Source organism: Falco rusticolus, chromosome 5 (assembly GCF_015220075.1).
Source record: "Falco rusticolus isolate bFalRus1 chromosome 5, bFalRus1.pri, whole genome shotgun sequence".
Classification (NCBI taxonomy): domain Eukaryota; kingdom Metazoa; phylum Chordata; class Aves; order Falconiformes; family Falconidae; genus Falco; species Falco rusticolus.
Window position 1 is genome coordinate 16,863,140 of NC_051191.1, and position 21,144 is coordinate 16,884,283.

The 21,144-nt window shown below is 40.3% G+C and overlaps 1 protein-coding gene across 2 annotated transcripts in view; it reads right to left on the reverse strand.

Annotated features, from left to right (window-relative positions):
• The window catches only part of LOC119148002 (gamma-secretase activating protein), a 49,982-nt gene extending 32,453 nt beyond the window's left edge, over positions 1-17,529 (reverse strand). Inside the window, exons 1-12 of one of the 2 annotated variants that reach the window (XM_037387492.1) lie at positions 17,335-17,529; positions 13,399-13,472; positions 8,856-8,912; positions 8,083-8,152; positions 7,614-7,667; positions 7,392-7,480; positions 6,920-6,989; positions 5,786-5,835; positions 4,299-4,403; positions 3,308-3,367; positions 2,526-2,569; positions 215-300 (exon numbers count right to left, since the gene is read on the reverse strand). In XM_037387492.1, the coding sequence (XP_037243389.1) occupies positions 215-300; positions 2,526-2,569; positions 3,308-3,367; positions 4,299-4,403; positions 5,786-5,835; positions 6,920-6,989; positions 7,392-7,480; positions 7,614-7,667; positions 8,083-8,152; positions 8,856-8,912; positions 13,399-13,472; positions 17,335-17,419 (844 nt within the window). In that variant the 5' untranslated portion in view covers positions 17,420-17,529. Of the gene's footprint in view, positions 1-214; positions 301-2,525; positions 2,570-3,307; positions 3,368-4,298; positions 4,404-5,785; positions 5,836-6,919; positions 6,990-7,391; positions 7,481-7,613; positions 7,668-8,082; positions 8,153-8,855; positions 8,913-13,398; positions 13,473-13,915; positions 13,974-17,334 lie in introns of those variants that run through there. The other variant, XM_037387493.1, reaches the window with a different exon arrangement.
• Positions 17,530-21,144: the final 3,615 nt, after the last annotated feature.

The window sequence follows — 21,144 nt, forward strand, 5'->3', positions numbered from 1 at the left end:
CAACTTAATGAGAAAAATAGTGCACAGTTGCCCTTTCCCTCTCTGCACAGTTACCTGTCAAGTACACACCAAAGGAATAAAAGTCTCACACTCACACAAAAAGTACAAATATATATATAACATCTTACAAAGAAATTTAGTAATCAGTTGTGATTACAATGTATGATAATTACTAGTGGAGATCATTTTGACAATACTTGCATTTATCTATTACCTGCTTTACTTGTAAAAACCTGAAGATTCAAAGATTTAGATGCAACATCTTGGTCTTGACAGTAATCGCATCCAAAATTTACAAGTCTATAAGCACATAAAGAACACTAAATAAATCACTTCTTCATCCACAGAGATTCATCACAACATAAAGATCACAACAGTCACTATGTAATCAAAACACAGAAATTATAATCAAATGTTCTCTAATGCAAGTTAAATCAGGCTTTAACCAATCTGCTCCACGGTAGTCAGAAATCAGAATCCCAAGACTGCACACCTATCAGAAGCCAACAATTCTGATTACACTTGCAACCTTCATATTCACTTACTGCAGCATTGTCCAACGATTCATATACTTTGAAGTGAGAGCAAGTTCAAACATTTATCATACCTAAGAACTCAAAGGCTTTGCAGCCTAACTACCATTCTTCTGTCTGTAAAGCTACATTTTAATCTGCAATTAGGCACACTAATTTCAGCAGAAATATTCAAAAAGAAAAGCACAAAATCACGTTCACATGGAACTTGTTAAACCATGATATTCTTTTTCAATCTTGTGCTGCACCTGTGCTTTAATGGTTTTACATATTGTCCTGGTTTCAGCTGGGATGGAGTTAACTTTCTTCTTGGTAGCTCGGGCAGTGCTGTGTTTTGGCTCTGATGTGAGAACAATGTTGATAACCCACTGGTGTCTTTAGTTGTTGCTGGGTGATGTTTGTACGAAATCAGGGATTTTTCAGTTCCTTAGGCCCAGCCAGCCAGCGGGCTGGAGGGGCACAGGAGGCTGGGAGGGGACGCGGCCAGGACGGGTGGCCTGGGCTGGCCAAGGAGGTATTCCATGCCAGGTGACGTTATGCTGAGTATATAAACTGGGGGAAGAAGGAGGAAGGGGGGAAATTTGGCCTGATGGCGTCTGTCTTCCCAAGTAACCATTAGGCATGACGGAGCCCGGCTTCCCTGGGGATGGCCGAACACCTGCCTGCCCGTGGGCAGTGGTGAATGAATTCCTTGCTTTGCTTGCATGCACGGCTTTTGCTTTACCCTTTTTCTCCACCTTTCCATTCTAATAATTATTATTATTGTTATTATTGTTGTTCTTACCTCTTTATTCTGTTTAAATTAAATTGTTCTTATCTCAACTCTCAAGTTTTACATTCCTTTCTGATTCTCCTCCCCATCCCTCCGGGTTGGGGGGAGTGAGCAAGTGGCTGCATGGTGCTTGGTTGCAGGCTGGGGTTAAACCACGACACCTATCTTTATAATCTACAAGTTCTATTTTTGCCATGCAGAACATGCAACAGAAGATTGTAGTCAGGCTGCTTTGGATTTTTTGTTGTTTTGGGTTTTCGTTTGTTTGTTTCTGGTTGGTTTGTTTTTTTCCAAAAAAGATTTTGATCCTGTAGGGATTTTTCTCCCAGATCTTCTGCAATAATTTTGAAAAAAATTATTATAGCATTGAAGCTCTCACGAGACTAGGATTTTTTCAGTACTAACTGCAAGAGGATAACACGGCTTGGGGCAATCTGCATGTGCAGTAGCACCATACTGAGCCTTCTGTATAGTGCAGAAACATTCTGAGCCACAGTTTGGGCAGGACAGAACTCAACTACCTTGAGTTATTGATATCAGATCTAGTAGCTTTGGCCTCCCTTTTTATTCACAAAGAGAAACAGGCCCTTTTGTAAATTCAACTGAAGACAGATGAGGATGAAATGAATTGTGACAGAGTCAGACCATCCTGACTAGTTTTTCCTCAGTCAAAAGGCAGCCTTAAAGAGACAAGCTCAGATGCACAGAAGACACAGAAGAATCAGACAAATCTTAGCCTTTGGATGCACAGGGTGCCTAGAAATAGCATTTTGGAAGAGAACAGAGTCTCATAGGCTATAAAAAGGAGCTACTGGTCTGGTTAACTGCCCAATAAAACATGTAACAGCAATCAAAAAAAGAGAGCTTCCCTTGATAGGAATTTTGACATCACCACTACAACATGTGCAAGATTAAAACAAATTAATTTAAATAGGTACAGAACACTCAGAGGGTTTAACCTATAGCTAGCTCTTCAGACAATTTTTTAAAATGGCACCAAAAAGCAGTCAAGCATTAAGTTACATTTTACAGTTAGCCACGATGAAAATGAGAGCAACTGGAGGTTTGGACACAGTGTTCATATTATTCTTATGTTCCAGTACCATGTAGGCAACTGCAAACAAAGATACTGTGGTATGGACAAATTTTACTTAATTTTGTAAAACATGACTCTATATATTAAAAGGAAAGCAATACAAAACATAAAAAACCCAACTTACTTAAATTGTGTATCATTTACAGGAATATCCAAGTGTGATTCCAGCTGTTAATCAAAAATGAAAACAAACCTGTTATTTAGTGAGGTCAGTATATAATGATTAATATTTCAGACAAGTAAAATGTGTTGAACTCACATTTCACCAAATTCAACATTTTAACAAAGTTCATTTATCCTCCTCTAATCCTTACAGTCACCTCAAAACCCATAAAATAGATTCTTTAAAAAAAATAATAAAATAAAATAAAAGAAGTTGTGAGATATTTAACCTCCTGCATTAGAATAAATTTCAGCCACTGGGACAAAAGTCTAGTAACAGTTACATGTTCAACAGTTGTAATTTTTATGTTCCGTTGTCTGTATTTTTGTCACAACAGATTTTCCTGCCTCACTTAAAATCAACACAAAATTAGTACATGGTTTCTTTGTCCAGTGCATTTGATAACCCTGCTTTTCAGTACTTGAGTATAAGATCAGTATAATGTCATGAATGTCACTTACTTCTAGGTAATCTAGTGACAAGCTGTGCAATTCCACTGAAGTTACCTTACTGTGGCACAATCTGAATCTGACTGAATATAATCTTGAAAAAGAATATAATAATAATAATAATAATAAAAAACCAACAAAAAACCCAAAAAGAATATGGAAAAACAAAACCCAGTTTTCCTCTGCAGAAGTTCCAAAAATAAAAGACACTGAAACAGATCTCTGTATCAGTGCCTAGAAGACACAATTACATCCCACCCAAAAACATAGTATAATAAAATAGTCATGACTTACTATTGAGTTAAAATTTTCATCGGGATAAAACTGGACACATTTTAAAGTACTCTTTGATTCCTGGAATTAAGAGGATTTTTTTTAACTGATAAAATAGAAAGCATATTATATAGGTTGAAAAGTGACTGGATACTCCACACCATCCTCCACATTCACCCCCCCCTTTGCTAACAGATATGCAAAAGTTAGGGGACAAAAGACAACTCTAAAAACCACATATAACCCCCCCACAATAGCACTATGACATGCTTCCTTCCTGTCCCAGATCATTATCTGCCCATCATCTGTAATTTTGTGGGCCCTCTCTTGAAGCAGAGCATTATTACATGGCTCACACAGACACATTCTATAAAGTGGAAAAAAAAAAGTTTTCCATAACTACCTATATGGCAAAAGGAACCGTATCTTATTTTGGTCAGTTCAAAAAGGGTATTTCCGAAACAAAAATAGGAATATGTTTCTCCATCACAGTCCATTTACTCTTATTTCCTAACACTTGGATTTTTTCTGGTGGCTAAGTTAATAAAAGTCAATTTTCATTTACTTAGAACACATCAAGTGCAAATAGACCCTCAGACAAAAAAAATAATACAAATCCAAAGAGTTTCAGCATTTCTAGCCAAGAACCTGCCCTCATTTGGTGACTCAGTAAGTCTGTGTACAAAATACTTTCTAGATGCGAATTCTCTAGAACAGAGGCATTATACACAAGACAGTTTTTGGTAGATTTAGATGCTTTTGAATAAAAGACCTTTTTAAAGTCAAAACAACTGACAAACCCACCCTTTTTTCTAGAAAGCACTAAGACCACTAGTCTTCTTGTGATCTACAATGCACAAACAGCAGTTAAGGCAAGTCTGGCTTTAGGTTATTTGAGGCAGGAACAGGACAGACTGCTACAACGAAAAACAAACTCACACTATTATTACCCCACACACTCTACTGTCATGAGGCAGGCAGGAAAAAACTACTAGAATGACTTTCATCTCACCTTTGGAACAATGTAGAAGAGCCTTTGTTCCATCATATCCCATTGTGCCCAAATGAGATCATCTGCAACTCTGGCTCTTGGAAGCTGACCTGAGTTTTGAATCACCTAAAGGGAAAGAGAGAACATCAGAAGTTGTCATATAAGGTTCTGTAACAATTACACACAGTCTGTGCTTTACAAAGAAAAGTGATGACAGAAGCGGCACAAATACTAAGGTGTTTGGAGGGAATATGCTACTTCTTAGCTGCACAAAGTCCACCTTTGTTGTGTGCAAGGTACTCAGTTTAAAGAGATCAGAAGCACAGTCTTCAGGGTTCACATGCTACCAAAGCATTTTCTTTGAGATTCCTTTCTTGCAAGAAATTCACCACTTGGGCTGCTCAAAGTGAACAAAGAAAACCAGACAGCACTCTTGGTTATAGAGAAGAGGAGAGGAGTGAAATATCACAGCCCATTCAGAACCAGCTACATTAACTATTGAAGGAAGACACATTAGCTCCAAAAGGGATTTCTATGCAAAGTCACAGCCACATGATAGAGGGTACTGGCAGCAGGGAAAGGCCTAGAATTGCAGAAAACTACTAGGATTGTATAAATGCACTCTTGAAAGATGTAGGGAGATTTCATGTCAAACAAAACAAATCCTAGAAGGACATCAGATTAACCTGGTTTTTTCTGATTACACTCTTAAGTCTTTACTCCACAAATGCAGTCTAGCATATAAAACCCACCTGCTTTAAAAGCCATGATAACCTTTGAGAAAATGATGAAAGACTTCAAAGTGACTGAAAATCAGGTCCTTAACTTTTTCCTTCCAAGCTTACATTTGTCTTCATAAAGTGAAACATTGGCTTTCTTGACACAATTCTTTACTATATTAGACGTATGTTTATTATTATTAAGTCTTTTGAAACATTGGCTTTCTTGACACAATTCTTTACTATATTAGACGTATGTTTATTATTATTAAGTCTTTTAAGGAAAACATCAACAACTTGTTGAAGACAAATTCATGTTAAAAATGGGAAAAAGATGAGAGGAAGAAGAGATTGTAATAGTTACAGTACTTGGAGTTTTATGTCTTTTTGTTTGCTTGTTTTCTAAATGAATCCTTTACCAGGACACAGACTCCCAAAAGGCAAAGTTAGGAAGGTGATTCTGCAAATGTTTTAAATAGTGTAAAAATGTATATACACTATGTTTACTCCTGACTTCTAACATACAGATGCATTCAGCAACAAACAAAAACCAATAAAATAAGTTACTTTCCTCATAGATTACACAGTATACAGGTTTTTTCAATCAGCTTTCTGGTTAGCTGTGTAAATTGCCATGCTATCTATCTATCTATCTAAAAAATACAATATACCTACTATTTCTTCAATATAGTTTGTGTTGCCAAAGTATAAAACTCAAACCCAGTGAATTAAAATTACAGATGTTTATATTTTCAATTGAAGCAAACCCCAAGATTTTTCAAGTCTTACCACTTTGTGTTCTTCTTCTGCAACAACATGAATATCAAATTGTTCGATATCTTTAAAACATAAGGAAGAAAACCATTACAATCATACATTTTTATATGCTTTTACACAGCTTATTAAACAATCTCACCTCTCGGAATGCTATAAGAACACATTAGGGCCAGGGAAGTTCAACTCAGTGTAAGAGGAAATTTGCGATATATCGACACAGGTGTCTATGCAGAGACCCGGACTCTTCCTTTCCTGAGCCTAGGGTGGCATCAGCCACACATCCTCATGAAAACAGTTTGCTGCCCCCATCACTGCAGCACTGTCAAGAGGATTGCTAATGGAAACATGCCAAACCAAGCCAAGGAGCACACTTTTAATGAAAGAGCACACAGGTGCATGCCTGTGCCCGAGACTACACCCTATCACTGTTTCACTTCCTAGCATGAATACCACCTCACAGTCCCTTCGGACACAAGCTACCTAAAAGTAATGGTACTTTGCCTGTGCAAAGGGTGGAAGAGTCACACAGCAGATGCGATAAATTTTTCCAATATAGTTCACAGCACTATTAGCTGGCCTTAGGTAGGCAAAGGTCACCTACCTAAAGGTGGGTGTCTAGTTACCAGAGAAAATAGGCCTCTCCAAAAAGATGGGAAACGTGATCCCACTCTATAAGACAACTGAAAGGCAAGAGGGATAAACAGCCTTTTCCAAGCGTCCACCTCTAACCATTCTCTCCCATTAGATTAGGCTGAACATGCAAAGTTAGCTGCATCCAAGGAACTACTGTCCTGTTCTTATCCCACCTGTCACACACTAAATACAATCAATCTCCCAGTCAGTTGATCTGCTCTGAATTTATATAGGCAGCCATAAAAGTCTATGCTAGTTTTTTAGAAATAAAGATAACTGAAGAATGCATGCACTCAGCAAATAATTGCAGTCAAAGCTGGCCATTCTGCTAACGTTGAAAAAAAAAATCCCATCAAGCTATACAGGTTTTGATAGACAAAAAACCTAGAATAGCTCACACCCTTTCTTTTTTTCTTTTTTCTTTTTTTCCAGTAAAAGTCTATCAGAAATGTAAAGTATAAAGATCATCTTGAAGTAAAAGAATAAAAATGTATTTTCAAAATATTAACTCACATTTATCTTCCGAGACTAGCAAGAGGCGACTTTCTGCAGAAGTATTTCTGCCTTCAACTGGATAAAGAAACTATACAGAAAGTTTCACAAAAGTAAGTAAATGAGTGTTCTGAACTACTTTGGTTATCTAAAATTTATTTTTTTTTAGCTGGATATTAACATATTTTAGAATTACGACAAGCACACTAAAGATACTTAATTAATAAAAATAGCTATTATTACAGACTAATAGTCACCAATCACTACAATTGCAAACCTTGGGGGACTGAAGAGAAAAAAATAGCCTTCATGTCAGAGAAGTACTCTACATCAAACATTTTATGAACTTTCTAATTTTTTTCATTATATGGAGAAATGTACATTATCTCTATAACAGCTGCAAGATAACATGCAATACTTCTGTACTCAACCACTTTTTCCTCTCTAGTACAGTGGATTTAAAAGATTTATATTCAGTAGTTTAATAATTTACCTGTACTTGAACACAGCTATCCACAGCTTTTAGGACTCTCAGATTATTAATGGGATGAATTTCAATTAGCAAGGTTAAATACTTGGATACTGCAAAAAGAACATGGTTTAGGTAACATTCTTTTTTATACACAATTTTTTTTTCTAAACAGAAACTACATGGGAAAAAAAGCAAAAGGACACAGTTATTTTAAACAGTATTAAAACAATCCACTTGTAGTACCTGACTGTAATAGCTGACTGACTCTCTCTTCTGTATATTGACGGAAGCTGACCGCTAAGGGAAAAAAAATCAACACAGCCACAGTGAGCACGTGTATTTGATATTAATCTTATTAAACATTCTTGGAGAGCAAGCATCACAGACTTTTTTTACCAAAAAAATATATGTTAGAGGAACAACAGAAGCTCTTGTAGATGTAGAAGGCATGTGTAAATGCAGGAGGGGGGAGCGAACAAAGGGTCAGTGTGTCTTAGACTGTTGTTTTAATAAACCAGCAATATTGTTACAGCTACGTCTTTACGTAGTTACCTACATTATTTGGTGATGGATCCACTGAAATGCATAGACTGCATGGGCAACACATGAATCAAAACAGATTTAAGAAATTCTAGACCCAAACGTACCATCCTACAAAAGTAAATCATCTTTACCATGACACAAAAAAATTAATGATAAAACACATATTTACCCAATAATGTCCTTTCATTGTTGACTGAACAACTGATTATGCGTAGATCCCTCTCAAACACATAGAGGTGCTGTAAAGGAATACAGTAATGCTAATATTTTTTTTTAACTGAATAAAGAAAACCATCTAATTCCTCCTCCTTAGGAAAACACTGCTGACCAGTACACTGTTTTTACTTTTAAAGCAAATAATTTCAAGGCCAGAAGAACCATATTTCAAGCCTCAATTGTATTGCTTCTTTTTCTCATTCGTTTGTTTCTTACTGGTTGTTTTGAGCTCTATGTTGCCACTAGAGCAGCAAACCAGACCTTTACATAAACAAGACATTTCAATCATTTCATACTGTTATGGGGACACCTGCAAAGGCCTGTTATGATTCCAGTCACTGAATTGCAGTACATTTAGTTTTAGAATAATTTCTTACAAATGGTAGCACCAAACAGGCTGAGGATGCACACGTAACAAAGAAAACCCCAAACATTTACTTCTTAGCACACATGTTCAGTGTGAAGAGGACTAGAAAGGGCTTGAATTGGTTGTTTAGAAATAAAGACTGCAGACATGATACTTTACTACTCTCAAGTCATTCAGATGTTCTGTAATGTTCTGCATCTTAATACTATTGAGAACCATTCAAATACCTTCTCAGGTCTCTTTTCTGTTTCGAACAAGCATATACTCCTTAAGGACATAACATACTGTGTTGCAAGGCTTCAAAATCTGAAACATTACCGCACCGTCTTCACCAGGGAGAAGCCTGGTATTGTTCTCACCTCATTTTGTTTAGTTTGAAGATCATACAATCCAATGTGAGTATTTCTCTGATTTCCCTATGGGTGAAAACAAATTAGCACTGGCAATGTAAATACATACAAAATTAAACATTGGGGTTTTTTTTTCCCCCCACCTCCCTCTCTTCCTCCCCCTGCCCCTTGACACACATCCTCACACACTTCCCTGTCCTATAAACAGGCAGTTCATTATCTAATTCCAAGAAAGTGAGGCAAGAAAGAGAACAAAGATTTTTTTTTTTCCTTTTAGAACTAACACATGGGATAAAGCTGAAATGTGGCCAATCCACAGCCCACAATCCATTGCATAAGCCAAATGCCTCTCTCTCACTTTGGTTCTAAACTGGTTTTAGTTATAGGCAGTAGGGCCAGGAAGGGAGACATCTGCACAAGAATGAAAGGGGATGCTATGGCCCCTCGAAGATTTAAGGCTGGTATTCCAAACCTCACCAGCTTGGTGGGTCATTGTGCCAAAAGGGAGCACAGAAACATGAAAGCAAACACAGCTTCCAGTGATCTGCCTGCCCACTGGAGAAAGGATTTCAGCTCTGCCTCAGGAAATGATTGTTTGAAAGCTAAATATATTTCACAAGCTCAGATGACACCACTACCCTACTGCCTTTGAAAAGAAACATAATACACATCCTTTCTAGCTTATTGATAATAATATACAATGATTTTGTTTGGGGCACTTCTAAGACTATACAAATCAAAACTTTTCTTCTTGGTAATTTTTACCATGCTTTAAATGTTCAAAATATTTAAAAAAAAAAATTAAAGTAAATTCTGCTTGGCAACATATATTGTATATCAAATCAAGCTGAAATCCATTAAAATACTCTAGGTATAGGCACTATATTGCAAAACTGTTGAAATTAAATCCAGCCACATAGGCTTGTACTCAGACAGTGAGTATCATTGTTTTTAACTACAGCTTGAGGGGAGAAGGGAGAAATCTGTGATTATTTACAAAGTTATGGCATCTTGCTTTGTAAAGTTAAAACAAAAGCCTGAGTATTCTCTTCCTAAGGGGTCTATTTCTGAGTGTCTCATTGCTGTGGCAATGACAAAAGTCTTTGACTTCTGATTTAAACGTGGAAAACAAAATGTCTTTAAGACACAGGCTTCAGCCCTCCTAATGTAAGGTTAAGCAAGTGCTTTCACAAATAACTGTTCAAATAACCATTCTTTCCAAGTGTGTCTGAAACGCTAATATCCTCTGTACTTAGCTACTGAAAAATATACTTTACAAGACTGGTAACAGGACCAGATCAGTGCCCATATCCATGCTTAAGCTAACATGCTTGTTTTCAAGTTTGCTGTAAAGATTTTTGCATCGCTTTGCAAAATAGAAGTGCTGACACTAGAATTCACCTCTGTCAAAAACATCTTCCAATTATCAACATCATGAAAGACAGATGCTGTCACACCTACAGTAAAATGCAATATTCTAAAATAAGCCTGAATATAAAGCTCATTCTCCACCTTCCTCCCCGATTTCATGCAAAACACTGGATTTTCTTCCACTTAGCAGACAAAGGTTGTTTTCTATTTGTAAATATTCGGAAATAAGCCAGGGCAGCTCCATTTAGTTTACATCCTTATTTGTCCACTATCCTCACTGACAATATCAAAGCTAAAGTTTGCTGCTATAAAACCAACAGGAAAGGCTCACAGACATATAGCTGTGTCTTGCAGGAGTGGTAGCTCATCATTTATAAACAGTTTATCATGAACAGAGGAAAGAGAGGGAGACAGAAAGATAGATATTAAACTGCTGTAACAAGTCAGTAAGATCTGTAGGTTTTTAGGAGCTGTAATTACATCATGATTCCTCCATCATAAGTTTAATGAAACAGAAGGACTAACTGCAGGCACTAAAAGCAGTCTGTTTTCCCCAGGTAAGCTTTCCAGTGTGATGATGTGTATTAACAGAATAGCAAAGCGCAAATAATATTTGAATTTTAGAACAAGTTCATGAAAACTTAAACAAAATCTCAAATTGGAGACTAAAACTACTTGTCATTCACTAAGATGCATACACCAAGACTCTTTTTTTTCATCTAAGTAAATATGAATGGATACTGCTGTTAAAAGGTTTGCAATAAACTCCAAAACCACAGAACTATACCCATATGTTGTCAATAGACTGTTTCGGAAAAAGGAACATTTGGATTGAATCCTTCTGAAGTCAGTAATAAAGCATAAAAAGACAGACACAGACACAATACTCCCAACACTTCCTGGTTTTTAGCATTCTAATCAAGAGAGGGGGAAAAAAAAGTTCAGTCCTACTTGAAGGTATCACAGTCCCAAGGTGTGACTGCAGCTGACACAAACAACTAATTTAACAAAAGCAGACATCAAGAAGGGCACAGCGTTAGCAGCTCAGAACCCAGCACATTCAGGACACAGAATGAGTGCAATGCAGCTACAGCCTGGACCACCACATGTGCTCTGACCAATATACAAGCCACCCTGACTAACACAAGCTTTGCGGCTGACATAACTACATGTTCTTATCATGTATGCAGACAAGTGTAGATGTACTGACTCCTACTGACATCAACAGCACCAAAGTGGGTACCAACAACTTTCAGCTGGTGAGCAGAATTTTTACTGATCCAAGAAAGAAACTACTCCACACTACAAACAACATCTCTCTGGTAAAACATCATACATTTAATGCAATACCACCTTAGGATACATTTGTCCTTTGTGAGAAGACTCCCAGAAGTTATCTTCCGGTTTGCCCACTAACAAGCGTAAATCACACTTACAAAATCTGTCAGCATTCTTCCCAACAGAGGAATAAATAGATCCTGGTTCTTCAGCAGGCTGGCTCACTCAGGAGAAAAAAATCACACTACCATGGTAAGAGAACAGGATAAGAAGCAGCAGCATCTCCTTCCTCTTTCACCTTCACATTTGAGAGGTAAAAATGGGAGCACAGCTGTGCAGTTTGTTAGTTCCAGCTCTCAGGCTTTGTCATCCAGCCATTCCTACCACACAGGCTGCACAGGCCACTTTATTTGCAAGATTAGGAAAGAGAAAATACAGTGAACATTTTCAGTGACTTCCTATGCAGCCTTTACCCCTAGGTTCAAGGAACTAAGCCTAGGTGTTTAAATCTTCCTGAGAGTCATTGGCCAATTCAGTCAATGGAGTCTAGTGGGTATTTGTCCACCTCCTCCACCTCACACACCCCCTTCCCAAAGCACAAGCTACAAGAGGCCAGTTCTCTAAACCCCACCAACTGTTTTGACCACATCCCTACCAACTACAATGGGAGCTTAGACACGGAGCACCCAGGCAGACACTAGCATTTAGATGAGTGAACCTTGAGCTCATCCCTTTTGCCAGCTGCAAGAGCCTGAACTGCTTACAAGGCAGTTGGACTCTACTGTCAGAAGCCCCAAAAAGCTTAGTGTGAGATTCAACAGACACTAGAAAGCAGCAACATCACACGTATGCAGTACCAGATTTCCCACTAGGGAGGCAGATGGGTTACTTTCATTAAGCCTTTCTAGAGTTTTGAGCAAGGAAAAAAAACCAAACAGACAAACCAAAAAACCTGATACATTCTACAGTGTTGTTTTTATGGTTACTGTTGTCTTGTACAGACTCTCCTCCCTATGCTTGTACTAAAGGAAACATCCACCCACAGTTAAAGTGTATTTTACCTTGATGAAGGCCTCACCTCTTCCCTTAACCCTAGGGATGCTGGAGAGTTTAACACTGTTGAGTCTGAAGGGAATGAAAGGCAGCCCTACTCTACTGGAGTCTGCTATCTCCAATCTGTACTCTTCAAGAACCACAATCCTCCAGAATCCAGCTGGCTCCACACATTTCTCTTCGATGCACAGACAAGAAGCACAGCTTGTCTCACCAAGGGGAAACCTTCTCAAACCATTTAAAAATCTCTTGGAACTACAGGCATTTCAACCTAAAAGCTATACACATGCCATGGAGATGTTAAAAAGGATAGCTCTAAATGCTTCCAGACATCAAACAAACAAGTGAGACTACTTGCAATAAACAAAGTAACTTGATTAAAGTAACAAAGAACAGCAGAAGCAGATTTAGTGTCAGATAAATGGTATCTTAACATATATATTGGTAGGGGAAAACATATTTAACTAAAGCAGTGCACATGAATTTAATAGACTTCCCTGAGAAATTCTGACGGTGAAAGAATATGCCACCTACAAAGAGTTTACCTGTTAAAGAAGTTGTGTTTTATTTGGGGCAAGATTCTGATTCTCCACCCACCCCCCACCCACCCCCGAAAACAACAGCAAAAACCCTGTGGACTTAATCAGGTCAGTACTTTACTCTCCATTTCATTATTCTTAACCTTTGTCTGAAGCGGAGTTGGGTATTTTCCCACTGTACAACCAAACAAGTTGTAATCAGTCAAGTTTTCATGTTCTAACCCTCACTGCAAAAAAGACTGAATTAGGCATAGATACACATACAGTGTCGTTCTCTGCTATATTTTTCTTAAGTTCTGAGACAGACTTACCTTCCAGGTATAAATAATTTTCCCATTTCTTTCAACATTTACAACATAGAGTGCTGATGAATTCTCAGAAGTATCTGAAATGATAAGTATCAAAAGGTACAGGATTTTCATTTGAGCTAGTTCATCATGTAATTTATGCACACATTAAGCAAAGATACTAAATACATTTTTACATACAAATACTTATTTGTATATGCCAAAATTACTCCCTTCTGGAAACAGAGAGACACTATTTCCTGTACCATGTCTTAAACCTGATAAGCTTCAACACAAACCAGGGGAGGGGTTTCAAAACCCACAGGAATGAACTATTTAGGTATATGATTCTAATGGCCACTACCTTTTGTGATGAAAATGGAATGTGCTTTTTCATCATCTTCCATCCACAGGGAAAAAAAAAAAAAAAGCATTCATTCATTATACACAACATGGGGTTTAAACAGTTAAGTTGCACTCCAATCCTCAGAACACTACAGGGGGATAGAACTAGTCCAACGAAAGTGTCACTTGCTCCTACCTGCCCCTTCAGCATCCCAAAGGAATGCCTGGAAATAAACTAAGTCTTCAGACATCAGTTGTACACCACCAACAACCTCCCAAAAAAACCCCACCCAAACCCCCAAGAACCACAAGATTAAACACTATCTAGATATGCAACATACCTACAGTTACAAGGGAACTAAGCAATGCAGGAGAAGAGATAATGTGGGGTGTGAATGAAAGAGTAGGATTAAAAGGGAAACAGCTGAGCAGGAAGCTAGCATGGACACAGAAAGAGAAAAACATGCCTGGACAAAGCAGCGTAAAGTAAAAACAACAGAAGGAAAAAAAAAAAGACGACAAAATATCATACTCAAGGTGAAAAAAATGCACACTTTCCTGATGCTGTTTTTCTGTTTTCTAATCACTGCGGCCACCAAAAAAGTTTATCTTAGATGGATCTTTCACTAAAAGTGGAGATTTTGCTCTTAACAAGGTTGAGAGCTGCATGACTGGTCCTAGTTTTAAGATAAAGGCAGCCTGTGGTTCAGTGAGCATCAACAAAAAGAATGCTCCACAACTCTCGGATAGCATTTAGCCAAGTTCAACACTATTTACTTTGCAGTTATCACTAAGCATTGATAGAAGAAAGCTATGTGAAACTTAGTTTCACAAGCCTAATATTAGAAATTGGCTTGTACGGCCTGCAGTAACACAAAAAAACTTGTTACAAGTATTACCAGAAGGAAATAAATTCTGTATTTTGTTGTGGGAGGACAATGAAAATCCTTAGTGTACATTTAACAATGTATTACTTTCTACTGGTTTCAGATCACTCAAAAGTACAGTACAATACCACTACATTAGGGCTGGCGGGTGACTGAGAAAGCCTCAAATAACCATATACTCTGCTCTTCTCTTAGTGGAAACTTCTCAGAATTTAACCACCACTTCAAACTTTCAAGATGAGTACTACAGTCTCCACACTTCTCTCACATTCGATACTTCTTCAGAACAGAATTTAGGTAGAGAAGGTCCACAAGAAATCTCCATGTCAATGAATTTCTCTTATCACCCGACACAGAGATCTCAAAGGTGCTGGAAAAGTTCCATGTCAGAAGGGAGTTTCACGTCACTGAACACTGTTGGTGGGAATATAGAGCTAAAGAAGTAGTGGCAATCATCTCTGCGCTTGGGAAGTCCTGCAGTAAAACTACATGTATAATTACTTCTTCCTTGTCCCCACAGCTGAGACCAGCAGATGAAGGGCTGCAAAAGAACAAACACAACCTGCCTGCCCAGTGAACAACTCTTAACAACATACTCAGGAAAATGTGGAGATTGATTTCCTGAAAGCTGTTACATGCAGCTCATACAAAAATATGTAGAATTAAGGAGAACAAGGCTGGTTCTCTTCACTTGCCACTCCTCTCCCATCATCACAGCTACTCCCAGCTCTCATGCTGGGATTAAATTCTCACATGCTATCAAGGGCTTTCAAGTCCTGAGGAAAGAAAATATTAGTAACTGTAACATCTGAAACCACTGACACAAAAGTACCATGACTCCTAAAAATTACTTGTTTTCTGTGAATAGGTCTTTCTTTGGTGTTTAAGTGAACCTTTTCAAATTCCTGCCTCCCACCTTCACATTCCTAATACAACAGCACTACACCAGGGAAAAAAGTACACAGACAAAAGTTGAAATGCAACACAGCAATGCTGGTATGTGACCATAGGCACCTTCCAACCTAGAGTCCTCTGATTCTGTATTACTAGGGACATTTACTGAACAAAGAGTCTGTATGACATTTTAAAAAGCTGAATATAGTTGTCCCTTTCCCAAAAACAAGTCAGCACCATTTTAAGATCATTATGAGATAAATGCATAGGTTAATTGACTCCTTGAATTCATCACAGATGAAATAAAAAATTAATACCTGAATTGACTAGGCATGGAGAATTTCAGAATTTTACCTCAAACTCCTTCAGTACACCATTCAATAATTGTTCAGAACACTATCTAGTACATGTGAAATATTTTTTAACAGATTTTGTAACTGATGGCTGGGTAAATAATTTTCTTTCACAAACCCAAAAGAAGTTAATACTGGTTTACCTCCAAAAAGAGTTCTTACGAAACCACCTGGTAACAGCTCCTCAACATGGGAAGCAAGTTAAATATTTTTGAGTTAAAAGCAACCAAAGGAAGTGAGGTTTCAAGTTTATCACCTGGAGACTAAATGACCATCTACTTCTACTGAAGTAATAAACACAAAGTGATCACGGTTGGAAGGGGCCTCTGGAGATCATTTAGTCCAACCCCTACTAAAGCAGCTCCTCCCAGAGCAGGTTGCACAGAGTCACATCCAGGTGGGTTTTGAACGTCTCCAGAGAAGGAGACCCCACAGCCTCTCTGGGCAGCCTGTGCCAGTGCTCTGTCACCCTCAGGGTAAAGAAGTTTCTCCTCATATTCATATCCCTGTCTTGCAGTTGTTGTCCCTTGTCCTGTCACTGGGCACCAGTGAAATGAGCCTCTTAACACCTGCCCTTAAGATACTTGTCAACATAAATTGCATCAATTACTTATTACAGTACTTTTTTTTTTTTTTTTGACTGAGGTTGCAGTTTGTGAAAAGCGGAGCTGAGCAGCTGCCCTACAGATGAACAAGAAGTGAAAAACCACAGGGCCAAGAATACAGGAGGAGGGTCATTCTTTTTCCAGCCACATCTGCCTTTGCTACACGAGCTACAGCACACTGCTGTGACAGCTAACACTTCATCTAATTTTATCTACCGCACAAACATTGGTAGTTGGGTTTTCTTTTTCCCCACAGAAAGGACAGTACCGTGGGAGAGGGAGTCCTGCTAAAAGTTGTTGGGTTTTTTGGTTTTGGTTTTTGTTTTGGGTTTTTTTTTTGGGGGGGGGGGGGGGGGGGGGGGTGGGAGGGCGGGACGACACAAAATCCAAACCACAGACGTGTGAAGTAGCAGAAAAAAAGAACAAGCCGGGGAGCGCGGCAGAAGCGCTTGCGGCATGTGCGAAGCACCTTGAAGCCGTCAAACCACCCCGCATGCAGCAGCCCAGCCGCAGGCACCTGAAGGACGAGCCCCCTCACGGCCAGCCGGCCCCGGGCCGGGCGCTGCCCCCTCCTCTGCAGTGCGGCCGAAGGGGCCGGCGGCTGCTCCCCCCGGCCCTGCTCCGGACGGGGGCCCCCGCCGCCGCCATTACCCTCGCCCGCCGGAGACGGCGCAGCCCCCCGATGAGCCGCACCCGGGGCACTCGCTTCAGGCCTGACCCCTCCGCCCGCGGGAGAGGACAGCGCAGGGAGGCGGCTGGGAGCGAGCGGCCAGAGGGAGGGAGGGAGGGAGGGAGGGAGGGGGCTCTGCCGGCCCTCCCCGGCCCCGCCGCAGCAGCAGAGCCCGCCGGCGCAGCGCCACCCGCCGCGGCCGTTACCTAGAGCGGCGGCCCAACCCCGCGCCGCCAGCCAGGGGACCACATCCCTCTGCAGGTCAAACTCGGCCACCAGGTGAAGCAGCATTGTGGCCTCCTCTCACCCCGGCCCGCAGGGGGACGCGGGGCGCCCGCCAGCCCAGCGCTACCCTACTCCGCCCGCCGGAGCTCCCCGCACCGGCTCCAGCGGGGCGGCCGCCGCCATCGGCCCTCCCCTTCGCGCTGCCTCGGCGCCTATTGGGCGCGGCCGGCTCACTCAGATGGCGGCGGCGCGGAGTGGCTGGTTGCGCTCCCGCCTCCCTCCGCTCCCCGCAGCCGGCGGCGGGGCGGGCGCGGCGCGCAGGGGTTCCGCTTCCTTCAGGGGGGTGGGAGCAGTGGGGCAGCGCCTGCGGGCCGCTCCTGAATGCGGCCTCGGAGGGCTTCATTTGCCCGTCGGAGCGGGCGGCCAGGCTCCTCCCGTGGCGCGGCGGAGGACGGGGTGAGCCTCCCTGGCACTTTACTGCCGGAGTGACCCAGAGTGCCTTGGGCAGTGCCTGAGGATGGGGCCGGCCGTCAAGCGTCAGTCATCAGGGGTTTGCTGAGCAGATGGCCCCAGCCCTCTGTTCCCCGCCTCGCCTTCCCGCTAGAACAGTTAGGTGTTTTCCAGAATTTCAAGCAGCATCCCTGTTTTTCCGAGATTATGCACTCCGAAGTGGCTTGCTGAATAGATAAGTCTCTGCAAACTGCTTTGGCAGGGCTCAGGATGCCCTCCTCTCAGACTAGGCCTGACCCGATCCTGCTCTTCATCTGTCTACTAGCAAAGGAGGTAAAGCTTAGTGTAATCTTAGGGGATTTTGTGGTTTGTTTGCTTTGGGGTTTTTTAGCTTTTGAAAATACCTGCAGTGCTGATAAGATGCTACTCCACAGCTATCATAGCCTGCCTGTAATGACCATTTCACTTCTGACGTGCACTGGCTGATGTCAGGGGCTAAAAGTGGTGTAAAAATGGATAGGCTGCAAGGGCACACACCAAGCTAGATGTACACCAAGTACAGAACAGCTTGAGCCTGTTCTAAGAGGTAATCCAGTACCATTCCCCCCCCCCCCCCCCCCCCCCCCATTGCTAAGCTTTGGAGCTATATAAAGACCACATAAGAATCAGGTACATCTGCAAGTTGGTAAGCGAAATGCAAAGCAGACATATGCTTTCTCTCAAAGTCTTTATTTCTAACTTTGACAATTTTATCACAAGTTTCATAACTGACATTCTTAAAGCTCCTTGTATCAAGGGGTTGTGCAAGAATTTCAGCTTATATTTTTACTGTTGTGAAATAAAGCTTGAAAAAGGGACTGGAATATTTATTTCAGAGGCAAAAGTAGAAAACAGACAAAAAGTCCCAAATGGATGCATTTTTTAAGAGATGAGGTTGGGCTAATTCATGATTATGAGTCTTTGGGAATGACACAACCAGAGAGGCAACCAAGGGAGGGGAACAAAGCCAATGAAATGACTGATTCTGTAAGTATGTGCAAAAAGGGAAATTTTCACATGGATAAAACCTCCTGTGCCCAGAGCTATAGAGTGCATTTAAGGCCAGGATCAGGCCAAGTGGCAGAATTGTTATTTCAGCTGTAAAGCAAAACAAAAAGAAATATGGAGATGGGTAGCAAAGAGTCTGCCTGTAACAGCAGGCACTCCAAATGCAGAAGGAAAAGAAAGAAAATTAAATATAGTTGCCTAGTTTGATGGTCCTGCATTTTAAAACAAACAAGCAAAACCCAACTGTCACTGTTCTTTTGTTTCAAAATCAATCATGTCACTTATTATAGTTCTTGAAAGAGAGCCCACATAACTGATGGATGAATTATTCTCTAATATTTACAGACCGAGAATCATATGACATATCTGTTCTTCTAGCGTCTCTTACACAGTATGTGAAAGGCCCTTTGGACAGTAGGAACTGCATGTAGTTAACCAGAGTAACTGCTGAGTCTGCCATAGAACTTAAGCTGGTGAACATGATTAAAGGAAGTAGGAAATGTTCTTAGGTGATGTGGGCTGGTGAGTACCTATGCAAACAAGTGGGTGTGGAGGACCTCTATTCACTTGTGACCTGTTCCATTCTGTAGTCCTTATTCAGGAAAGGACTGGAAGAGTTTGTACAAGTTGCTGGAGGCGTTTGTACAAGTAAAGACTTCACGGTCAGGTGTGCAGTAGGAAAACCTTTCTTGTTGAGGAAATAGTTAACAAAACTTCCGTTCAGACTGCAAAGGACTCTCTGTTATTTTTGTATGTCCAATATGTTTGCATTATCTCACTGAAGTTTATAAATATGCTTTCTAAAGACTCCTGGCATAGAGTGGGACCTCACCTCCAGTGCACCATCCTAGGAACTTGGAAGCTTCTCTGATGTTAGTCCCTGAAACTGAGGCAAGAGAAATTCTCGGGAGTTTCCCTATCTTCTCAGTGAGGAGAAGGTGGTAGCGTGGCAGATGAAGAGATCTGAGGAACAGGAAGGGATGAGGTGATTCATGATGACTATCAGGGTTTAGAGGTACAGAGACATGAGAAGAGTAGCCACGTAGAGCTAGGGAAGACAGTACCAGCAAGAGGAATTGATAGGAGCAAGAAGCCAGAACAGAAGGGAATGAGGAAGAGTGAATCTGGAAAGACAAGACAAAGGTTTATAACCTGTGTAGAACTGAAGTCAGCCTTCCCAGAATTGAAATCAGGATTCCTAAGTTTCTCTGTTGTCCAGCAAATGACTTGAAATCCATTATTTTCCAGTGGTTTATCCATATAAAACCAAGATATTATTTCTGCCCGTTTCTTTTGTTCAAGTGGTAGAGGTTTACTTGTGACTCTGAAAGGTCTAGCTCTGATGATGGCCCTTGGCAATGTCATTATGATTCCATGGTGTAATTATCTATGCTTTCTCAAAAAATCACACACAATTATATATGAAAATGACAAACCACTTCTGGTTTAGATAACAGTCTGGTTTGTCCTATCTTCTTTCATTTGTAAAATGTAACCCATGCTATGAACAAAATAAAAGGGGTACCCTAAGGAAAACTACAAGATGAATGATATTTCCAGGAGAACTAATTAAGCTTGGATAATGCTTTTTGGGCAATTTCTTATTTTTGACAGCTTAATTTACAGCTGTGACATATGTTAGGACTACATATATCTGCATTCAGTTCCCAAATACATATTTAAGAAAAAGCAGATGGTTTGCCAGCCTGTTTGTGTGTTTGTGTAGTACAGAGAAAATACTTAGAATCAAATAAATCAGGTTCATAGTAAATGGAGAAAGTAATGCAGTTTCTGAATTGATTAGCTTTAGCAGTCAGACTTTTTAAATTATCACAGGAAACATAAAATGCTGACAACTGGTGTCAGCATTAACCTTGAAGTGAAACTCAGAGTGCCTACTTACTGAAATGTACAAGATACCCCATCTTTCAAGAAACAACAGGTAATTGCAGATTTGGGGCTGTACAGTCCTACATTTAAGGAACAAGAAAATGGTCTTGCATAAGAATTTGCAATGCCATGAAGAAAACTTAATTTGCTGCTGTTTCTTCTCCTCAAGATACCACTATCTTAAGTGTTTGCCACAGCTGCTGTCACTTGAAGAGCGCCTAATACTTTGAAGTGGGATGGGGTTTCTTCTTTCTCTTCCTGTGTTCCCATAGTTATCTGCTGTTTTTATTTTTTAACTTCTACCTTTCATATATATTTCCATTGACAACTGTAAAAAAAATTAACAAGATTTAGAGCTTGTTATGTAAAACTCATTATTCCCTGAGCTGTCAGTCTGGCTATGC